This window comes from Malaclemys terrapin, chromosome 3 (assembly GCF_027887155.1).
Source record: "Malaclemys terrapin pileata isolate rMalTer1 chromosome 3, rMalTer1.hap1, whole genome shotgun sequence".
In the NCBI taxonomy this organism is placed as follows: Eukaryota; Metazoa; Chordata; order Testudines; family Emydidae; genus Malaclemys; species Malaclemys terrapin.
The window spans coordinates 14,206,455-14,217,500 of NC_071507.1; the positions used below are offsets into that span (position 1 = coordinate 14,206,455).

General features: G+C 43.2%; 1 protein-coding gene across 5 annotated transcripts in view; it reads right to left on the bottom strand.

The window, feature by feature from the left end:
- Window positions 1–11,046, bottom strand: part of KIF16B (kinesin family member 16B) — a 217,322-nt gene that overhangs the window by 100,306 nt on the left and 105,970 nt on the right. For all 5 annotated transcript variants that reach the window (XM_054023261.1, XM_054023262.1, XM_054023258.1 and 2 more), the window contains exons 16-17: window positions 9,093–9,175; window positions 8,806–8,894 (exon numbers count right to left, since the gene is read on the bottom strand). In XM_054023261.1, coding sequence (XP_053879236.1) covers window positions 8,806–8,894; window positions 9,093–9,175 — 172 coding nt within the window. The remainder of the gene's footprint in view (window positions 1–8,805; window positions 8,895–9,092; window positions 9,176–11,046) is intronic.

Here is an 11,046-nt window from a genome sequence, read left to right on the forward strand (position 1 = left end):
GGGGATTGGAAAAACCCTAACACAAGGCCATCCCTCTGCCAAATTTTAAGTCCCTACTCTAAAGCACGGAGGCCTACAGCTTTTCAAGGGAAAAAAATGTCTCCAAATTTTTTTAAGATGGGCACGTTGTCCCAAACCACGTGGTCATAAAGAGCTGAACTGTTTTGGCTGACAGTTTCTAACCAGCATGTAACATATCAGCCCAAACAGCTAAAGTTTGACAAAGTTACAAGTAAATGAATCAGGGTCTTATAATAAGTCTTACAGTGTAGTGCAGCCTCACTAATGGGCAATACTATCAGCCTCGCCTATAATAATTATGCATAATCAATGCAAAAATCTGTGGCACACTGGAAACTGAGCAGTAAATTACATGTCTAAATAATTAATGCAATGGCAACGGTTACTTATTGCACTATTCTTTCTCACATTTATTTCAATAAAAGCCTTCACATTTAATTATTGTGCCTCAATCTCCAATCTGCTACACCAGAGTACTGCAGAATCCACACAGCCTGGTGCAGTTTAGATACAGTACCATGTGCAAACACACACTTTAGGGCTTCTCCCTTTCGAAGTTATGACGCCCCCTCTCGGTGGCTGCGGGGAGTTTGTAGGCCAGCTGGAAGTTTGTCATGGTGGCCTGACTTGCAGCCACATATTTCCCACTCCCACTGGAGGACCCAGCACATCACCCATCAGCAGGGATCCCCAGTCCCTAGTCGGTGTATAGCATAAGTCTGTGACCCCTCAGGGTGTGGAGGTTGAGCAATGAAACAGTCTATAGCCTCAGCCTCCTGGCTGGGCCAAACAGAGTCTGGGACTCCAGCCCTTTAGATGGGGCAGAGCAACCAAACAGTCTATAGCCCATAGTTTTCTGGCTGGGGCTGGCAACAACCAATCTCTGTCTCAGGCTCCTTTGGGGATGTGGGCTAAGCGACCCATAGTCACTGTCTCGGGCAGCTTGGCCTAATGTTTTGTGCCCGGACAACCACTGGGTATGGGGTAGGGTAGGGGGACCTGGGCCCACTCTGCTTCACTGGGTCCCAGCCCAGGCCCTTAATGGTGGTGGGTGATCCCATCGCAGGGTCAGCAAGGAAACAGGCAATTGCTACCTCGCATCCCATCAGCACAACCGGACCAAAGTCTTGTTTCCCACAGCTACTTCCTACCAGTTTCTGTTGGTGTCACTCAGTCACTCCCGGACTCAGGATCAGGCAGCCCTTCCTCTGATCTCTCCCTGGGTCTTCTGTTCCCTGGGGCAGTGGGTTGCCAGTCTTCTCCGCTACCAGTCCTGGACCTCTCTGAGGACTCGTCTCTGTGAGAGACATCTGCCTCCTTCCCTGGTACAGTGGCAACTGAGCTGCAGGGCCCAACTCTTTTACTTCCTGCACCACCCCTGCACTTCCTGCAAGTGGGGTGAGGTTAGCTGAGCTTCCCAAGGGAAATTAACCCCCTCTGGACTGGAGGAGGCTACTCTGCCTCACTACACACACTATATGAACAGGTGAAGATTATACCAGTAACTAGTGAATGAGGGAGCGTGGCTGCCTTTTGTAATAAAGGTTCATAATTAAGAAAACTTCCTACGTTCTTGGTTGCTTCTGGATGCTAAGAAAGTAGCTGTAGCCTAGGGCACTCTTTTCTATCTGCACCTGGCTAGACATCTATGAACTCTACAGGTAACATATTGACCTTGCTACAATACGAGGAGGTTACTTATTGTAACTGAAGGTTCTTCAAGATGTGTGGTTCCTATTTGGATTCCAGACATGGGTGCGCATGTGCCAGAGCCAGAACTGTTCAGCTGTACTTTCTCTTGACCCGCACGTGCTTCTTCTGCATGTCTGTGCCCAAGGCTGTAAGAGGCCATGAGGGTCCACACCAGTCCAGTATCTCTCTTAATCGCAAGTAACGAAGTCCACAGCAGAGGGGATGGAGGGCAGATATTGGAATCCAAGTAGGGACCACACAATCTCCAGTTACAGTAAGTAATCTCTTCTTCTTCGAGTGATGGTTCCTATATGGATTCTAGATGTGGGAGAGTGGTGAGCAGTACTCAGTGTGGAGGTGGGTGCATGGACTTGCGTGAAGTCAGAGTCTGCAGGATGGCTTGGCCAACAGTCGCATCCACCGCCGCTGCTGCTGCAGTGGCATAGTGAGCGCTAAAGGTATGGACAGAGCTCCAGGTGGGAGAGGAGGCGTGAGAAAGGGTGTAGCGTTCCACAATGCAATGGGAGATCCATTTAGAGACGCATTGCAAGGAGAGGGCCTGGCTCCTGCAGCATTCCATGATGGTGATGAAGAGCCTGGGTGAAGCCCGGAAGACATGGGTGCGTTACAGGTAGAAGGCCAGTGCCCGACAGACTTACAGAGAACGCAGCATTTTCACCCGGGGGGAGGTGGGCCGTTTGGAGTAGAAGATCGGAAGGAGGATGCTTTGGCTGAGGAGGAATGGAGAGATCACCTTGGGGAGAAATTTGAGGTACAGGCATAGGGAGACTTCATCTTTGTGGAAGACGGTGTGCGGGAGTTCAATCATCATAGCCTCCAGCTCGCTAATGTGCCGCAGTGACTGCCACCAAGATCATCTTCATGGAGAGATGGGAGGGAGCAGGTTGCGAAAGGCTCAAAGGGTAATTTAGTGAGGGCAGAGAGGATGATGTTCAGGTCCTCAGAGTGGGTAGGTTTATGTACCAGTAGAAAGGCCTTGACCAGGCCTTTAAGGAAGTGAACGGTGGCCAAGTGAGTGAAGACAGAGGAACCGTCCACAGCAGGGAGGAAGGCACTGAGTGCTGCCAGATGGACCCGGCTGGAGGAGTGGGTGAGGCCTGTCAGCTTAAGTTGGAGAAGATAGTCTAGGAGGAAGGGAATGGAGATGAAGTCCACAGGGTAATGGCAACGGTGCACCCAGGCGGTGAAGTGCTTCCATTTCGCCTTTTTGGTCAATGGTCTCCTGCTGTGCACGAGGATGTCGTGCACTGGAATAGAGCATGCTCTATCTACACGCATGCCCAATCAAAATACCAAGCCGTGAGGTGGAGTAGGCCGGGATGCCACAGGCATCCCTGCGCCTGAGTGAGGAGGTTTCAGTGGGTGAGTCTTAATATAGTTCACTGGACCAAATACCTCCTCTGATGCTGCCTCTGAAGCGATGGTAGTGGCACTCATTGTGGCAGATAGGGGTGTGGGTCATGGGGTTACCTTAAGTTTAAGCGGCCAACAGTGATGGCAAACACCTTGCCTTCCCTTTTGGTAGAGGGCTTTAAAACCTGGGCTCCCTTGGGTTTTTTTTTTTTTTTTTTTTCTTTTTCTTTTTAATCAAAGTTGGGGTTAGGTTTATTTCCAATTTCCTCCTCCTCCTTACTCTGGGTGACATGGGGATTTTCCTTCCCCTGGGATTTGCACCCTCCTGAGCTCTCGATTTAATGTATTCACCAGCAATTTGTGCAGCCTCTAAAACTATGGTAGGTTGTTGAGGGTTTTTTGTCACAGATGGCTGCTTTTATCTCATCTGTAACTATACATAACTAAGGTGACAATTATGTCATGGAGGTCATAAAATCTGTGACTTCCAGAGACCTCTGTGACATTTTCTGCCCAAGGATGAACCTTCAGACGGACCCCGTGCAGCTCCCTGCTCCCGCCCTGGTGGGGGGAACCCTGCAGCTGTCTAGCCGTGGCGGGGGGACCTCCTGGGGCTCCCAGCCACTGCAGGGGGCAAGGGGACCCCGCAGCAGCCCAGCCCCTGTGGGAACTCAGAGCTCTCACTCACCACAGATGGCGGGGAACCCCCCAGAGCTGCTCAGCCGCTGCGTGGGGAGACCCCAGAGCTCCCACTCACTGCAGCGGTGGGGGACTCTAAGCCCCAGCAGCAGTGGGTGTTGAACCTGCCTCCCCATTTTGTCATGGATATTTTTAGTGAAAGTCAGGGACAGAGGCTTCCGTGAGTTTCTGTTTATTGCCCATGAGCTGTCCATGGACTGTTACTAAAAATATCTATGACAAAATCTTAGCCTTACCTATAACAATTGTTCCAGGGCCATCAGATCAAACAGTTTTTCATAATTACCTTCAACCCCAGCCCCCATTATCCATTTTCTCAGAAAACTACATATTTTATGCACATATTTAACATGAGTGATATTGTCAAACATTTTGAGATTTCTGTACTTCAGGGGTAATCTTAAACCTTCTCAATATATTTTCTTTACATTCCATATACACCTTAGCATCACCTTCCTCCAGATCATTAAAAACTTGTCTGGCTTTCCCAGTTAATCTGGTTAAGAGGATAGGCATCTTCTTATCCTCTGGGATTTGTGCATCCCACACAGTTTTTCAAAGGGGGCAGGTACTCTTCAATGCAATAGTCTCTTTATTAAATGGGCAGACTTTCTCCTATCCATGATGCTGGGGGGGCTGGTGGAGGGGAGAAGGGAGGAGGAGGAGAATATACTCACCTGCTGAGGAAGCTCCTTTTGGTGTTCCAGTATTCTGAGTTGAAAAGTGTGAGGTTCCAGCTGCCTTTTGTGTGCCCTGTTTTCAGCTTCCATGTTTTTTGGTGGGCTCTCTCCTCAGCTTCCTTTGGTCTCCCTGATCCAAAATCTCACCAAGGTCTCCAGAGCTCATGTTCTTTATGGGCTGCCCAGTACTACAATCAGGCCAGTTCAACTGCAGTGTTTTCCTCTGTAACACCTGGGGCAGAAAGGTTCTTGGACTCCCTCTGGTCAGCACTTATGAGCAAAGCTTTCCCGGAATTTTCTTTTTATGGGATATTCCCCTCTCCTTACATAACTATTCCAGCTCTTTTCTGTCAACACCATCATATGACTGTGATTCATTCATTATGACTAATGTGTAACCTTTAAAGCTCTCAATACTAAGTTTACACTTTTATCAGAGCTAGGTTATAATCTCTAAACCCAACTGACCTGTTGCATGTGAATCCTGTTAAGAATACATGAGTGTCAAGCTGTCTGGAGTGGCTCACAAGCATGAGTACCAACCTTAGGACAGACTGTTAAGAAGTAGGGCACAAACTCCAAACTGGTTGTGAGCTCTATACTTAGATTTCACCATCTAAGTATCAAGTGTGAACTCCTAAATCACTACAACAACCTTAACATGGAGTGCACTTGGCTACTCTGATCTATCTTGCCACTCAGGCACGCTTGCTATTGTGACAGATGGTCCCTTACACCAAATATCACAACAATATTCAGGTTACTCCCAGTCCCAAAGGACCAGTCACTTACCGCAGGTCAAGTGCACCCTAGATCTTTCACCAAAGACAAAGCTTGTAGCCAATCCTACAATAAACTAACTAAAGATTTATTTCTTTTCTTAGCTAACAAGAGTTAATTACAAGATTAAAGCAGGTAAACACGCACACACAAATGAGTTACAGTCTTAGGCTCCAAAAAGCAACAGAAAAGTAATAGCTGCAATACGCTAGCTTTATACGTCCTCCAGGGCCAAGCCAGGCCAAGCACTAGGGAACTCTTGCTTATGTTTAGCAGTCTTCACCCCTCAGAGTTCAAGCAGCATAGGCATGCACAGGATCCTTCTTGTCAGGTATTTTTATTCCCTTCCCCCAGAGTTCAAGCTGATGGGATGAGTTCACCTGCTTGTCTCCTCTTCACAGGTGTGGGGGAGCAATCAACAAAGTCTTTGTTCTCTGATGTTTCATAATGGCTCATTAGCTTTCCGTGGGCCTTCTTGGTGGGCAGAACATAATACCTTCCATAGGAAGCCAGCATTTCTACACTAATTAATGCTCCTTTCTTGTTTGATGACTCTCATAATTACAGAGGACTACAATGCAAACTTTTAACATAACCTTAAAACATGGGGTACACTGATGTTATAAGCAAAATTAATACACGCAGCATCCTACAAGCATTTCATAAAATCTAAACACTAAACCCATTTTTATAAACTTAACATCTATTGAACAATACTAACACGCCAGACTGGTGAGCCAGACTGGTTTTCAGCTATGCATTTGTCAGTGTTCAGTGAAGCCTAGGGCCTTGGCATGAGCTCGCACCTGGTCTGCCAGCGTCACAGTGTTCTTTGGGGAAAGCTGTTTAGACTTTGTTCCTGAAAATTACTGAGTAGATTAACAGTTCAAAGACACTATTCAACTTGTGTAATGTCAAAGGAAGTGGGAGGCCCAAGTGGTTTGAAGACCTTGTAGAGAAGACAGGGGTGATCTGCCCAAAATTCCATGCCACAGAATACAATCTGGTCTATGCCAGAAGTATTTTATGAGGTCAAAGAAGGAATTCTGTCTGGCAGGCATGTTTTGGCAGCATCTGGAGATGCAGTGAACTCCTCCGGGGATAGAAAAATCATTCCCAACCCTCCCATCACATACTTTTCCATACTACAAAATTGTACCGTAAGTTTGATGACTGTGAGTGAGACAACCTTGAACACAATTTGTCTGGTCTACATTGACTACCAAGTTGTGGTCAATACCGTGAGATATAACTCCCTTGTTCATAGCACTGTTCAAACAGGATAATAGTCTGGAAAAGGCACGGAGAAGCAGAATTATAACAAGGGGCTCTTCAAGAACCTCCCCCCTCCCTTTACAAGAAATAATCTTAAGAGAAGTCAGTAGTAGTTTTTTAGATCAATCTGTTTTGGGAGGCTGGGGAAAACTTCCACTTTTTAAGAATTCTTTTTCACCTCCCTCAGAAAAGATAAACGTGAAATTTATGAGCAACCAGTTCAGTGTCTTGAGTTCTCTGAGAGTAACTTTCTGGAAAGAGAGCAATAATCACGGGTGTGTCAAGGAAACCAAACAACGATTTTATACATGAGCTACAGAATTGAATGCATTATTTAAACTGAAGTTATCACTAAATGTCCTATCCTGCAAGTCAGGGAGACATGGAGAATGACTCCATAGTTAAGAGTTAGATACAATGGAGGACAAACAACCCATTATTCAGGTGTGTAATTCAATTTAGAGTAAAATTTACCAAAGTGACTTCAAAATTTAACCCTCCGTATCCAAACACCATTACAACTCTTTAGAGAACAATTTTCTTTGTAACATTTCAGTAAAATATTTACTAGCTTTTTTAGAGGAAGTGTCTATTTCTTTTTTGGACTATCCTGTTTCCTCAAATTTCTGAGAGTTATTCTAATTAAAAATAATTGCCATGATTTCCAAACTTCTCTTTCATTCCCTCATACTCTTGGATAACAGTAGACACAGGCCACTTTCGACATTTTAAAATTAAACACATTCTTGTCCCCCTTACTTGGGGTAACCTATGTTACACCAGAACTAGCCAACAGAACTGTCAAGTTACATCAGCTACTTCTGCCTTCAGCTGCTGCCAACCTGCCTCTGCAGACATTCAGAGGGGACATGAGGCATGGGAGAAAGGAGGCCAGGAGTGGGGGGTTGGGGGGAGGCAGGGAGAGAATGGGGCTTGAGCTGGGAGATCCAGAGAGGGAAAAATGAAGAAGACATCTCTACCTGCAGCACAAATCCCTACTCCCTCTAGTTCTATACTGGGGTTAAAGTAAGGGGTAAAGATGTAAAGCAGTGGATCCTTCTCCTTTCCCTGGCCTGGGTAAATGGCTGCTCCCCAGCAGAATCCCCCTTCTCTCCTTGGCATGGATAAGCAATGTTTTCTCATCGCTTTCCCTTCTGCTTGGTTCGCAAGATGACTGCTTCCCCCTCCTGTTTCAAATCCACTTTAAACACTTCTCAAACTCATGCAACTTTATCCCTCAACGCAAAACATTAGCTATTGAGAAAGCAAAAAACAACACCATACTTCTTCAGTAAATCACTTCAAGTACAAACATTGAACGACAACCTCAAACATGATAAAAGTTTTATATTCTATTAATTGCCTCCATTAATAATCATCAGCAGCAAACGTAACTCAAACTGGCGACAAAAACTATTCACCATACTCTAAATTAGCCACCTATTTCAAACAATACCAGTTCCATAACCTGAACAATCGCAGAACATCCATTACTCCTGATTAGAATTAAAGGTTCCGTGTTAAGCGTAGAGATGGTGAGAAGTAGCATGTGTTTTGGGTGGTATGTTTGCGTCATAATACAGAGTTAGCAAAGTCACTGTTACTGTTGAAAGGGCTGGGTGAGGGACTTGAGACACTGATTTCCTGGCCTTATTATGCTTTTATTGTTGTTACATGCACTTGAGCAACCTTGAGTGATTTGCAGTCAAATATTGTGTTTGGAGAGGATAAATTATACACATGTAATTTTTAAAGAGAAATATCTTGCATGGGAAATTAGGACAAATGGAAAATTTGCTACCTCATGAATTCTACTGAACTGTCTTGTTTGCACTGGCAAAACTTGCCTTATGAACTCCATACATTGCAATTTTATTAGTGTCAAACTCCTAGGTGTGCGAGGCTGCTCTCTAGAATAGGACTGTTCTCATGTTTGGGGGCTGAGCTCCAGGCAGGACTGGCTACTCACTAATGCAGTAATGCTCTCCTCCTATGTAAAGGAGACATTTTGGTTTACAGGTAAAATTTTCAAAAGTACTTAAGTGACTTTAGTAGCACCTTCATAGCCTAAATCCCATTTTCAAAAATGATTTAGGAGCTTAAGTCACTTTGGAAATTTTTAAAAAATTTATCCTACATTTTTGGCACAAACATCATGGTGTACACAATAAGTTAATTAATGAACTGAACACGTCATCTAAATTGATATTTAAAAATACATTTAAACTATCTTTCAAGAATGAATTATTGCTATTTGTGTAATTACTGTTTAGAATATACTTACCCTGGATTATAAAGCATGACAGCTGAGAGGTTTTCACAAGATTTTGAAAGATCTGTCATAGATAAACTGAAGGAAGACAGTAGTCCACTCTAACAGAAGATAGAATTAAAAGATTATTACTAGTATTAAAGAAACACTGCTGTGCTTACAGAAATATCACTTTTTCTACTTGACAAAATATGAATTGTTTTGATGTAAAGCAACGCGAAATATTATCTAAACCAGTTAATATTTAAACATATTAGAAACAAAAATTATTAAAAGATTTGAATTCCTCAGGTACTCACCTTTCTTTTTTCCCTCAGTTTGGCAGCTTCCTTGGGATGATTAAAGCGAAACATATTGGTTCTCCCAAGTAATATAACAGCACCTGGCAGGAAAAACACACACACAGGTTTATTGACAGCTTACTGTACCAGGAGATGTCCAATAATTTTCTCAGTCATCTGACAAGAGCACTGACTTCTACAACATAAGACAAAAATGAAAAAGCATTATTCTAACAATTAAGGTTTAGGGGTTTTTTTAATCTTTAGATGGAGCTGGAGCTGTGTTAATAGTTATTGTAGTATATACCTTATTCCTCCCTATTAGTACTTTAAAATACATGGATGTTATGTCTTTTTTTTTATTATTATTTTTTTTACAAAATATAGACTAACCATTGGACTATTTTATCCAAAGAACAGAGGCAAGCAGTGGAGATGGCAGTAGGTGCTTTCTCACACTGCTTTGCCTATGTATACTTCAAGGCCCATTTGGAGAGCTCTCTTCTATGGTTAGAGGATAGTCCAGTCTCCAACCCATTTAATCTCTGGATTCCTTTCTGAAAGGTGCCAGTTATTGCCAAATGTAACCTGTCCAGTACTCAGCACAGGTGAAAACACATGCCTAATGGCAATGACTTTCAATCACTAATGATCTGAGACCAATCTGAACCAGCTACTATATATGCAGAAGACTCCATTACCCCGTCATCATCTGTGCTCTCAGCCATTCATTCCCCCAACCAGATAAACATTAATCCGAAACACTCTAATATCCAAAACAGGGTCATCTGACTATGATGCTGAAAATCTCTCAAATTATTCAATAGCCCCCCATTACCTTCAGATAGGTCAATTACAGATGACAAATGAAAACACATTTCTGGGCAACTACTGCCAGATTTGGAGGACATTAAGGCCAATTTTAATAATACTCTATAACTGTGTTATCAGTGGTGTCTTACTGTTATAAGTAAATAGAAACTCTTTTTAAATAGCCATAGATTTACCTGGTTTTATGGACGAAAAACTTGCCAGCACAGTCAGGCAAAGCTTGAGGAGAGGTGTCATATTTTACTTCAACAAGCCAAGTACGTTAGGATCAAATTCTGCCCTTAGATATGAATGTTCCACTTGATTAAGAGAATTTGCCTTACTGAGAACATAAGTTGGTTTTTACTGTGATCACAATTTACATGGTCTTTAATAATTATGAATAAAAATCTGGAGTGAAATTCTGGCCCCAGTGAAGTCAATGGTAAGCCTCCTATTGACTTTGATGAGGTCAGCATTTCATTCCTATATAGGCAGCATCCCAAATTACTGTAGTTTCCTATTAGACTTGTGGTTACAGTATTTACTTTAGGTGATATAGACTTCCTAATGTATATATGCTGGTAATGAGAGCACCAAGTCTACTGGCCAAAATAATTATACAACTAAAATGGAAAACTGATATCTTCAGATGTGGGTAATGTTGCTAATTTGCAAAAGTTTCTTTACAGTCTAGTGGGAGATCTTTAATGTTTTAGAATACTTAGAGCATGAGTATCAATTGGCATAGTCGCCACTGATTCTTAAAGTAAGCATTCATGTTTGTTTCCGATTGTAAGTTATTGTGTATACTGTATATCTGTGGATGCCATCTTGTTCTATGGCCTCCCTTCCCTTTTGTTCTACTTTTAATAATGTATTTGTAGATATTATTTGTATGTTGGTAATGCCTACAGATTCTCACTATGCTCGGTACTTTGCACACGCAGACGTGCTTTACCATCTAAATAAATCTGGCAGACAAAGGGCATGAGAAATGTTGGTGTTCTCACACAGAAAGGTGAAATCAAACATCCTTTGCTTTCAATTCTGGATTATAGCAACAGGGCTATTGCATTTCATCCCAGTCTAATCTTAAAGAGATTTACTGTTCATGAAGGTTTGTGTTGCAAAGTCATCTCGATACCATCTCTGTAATTTA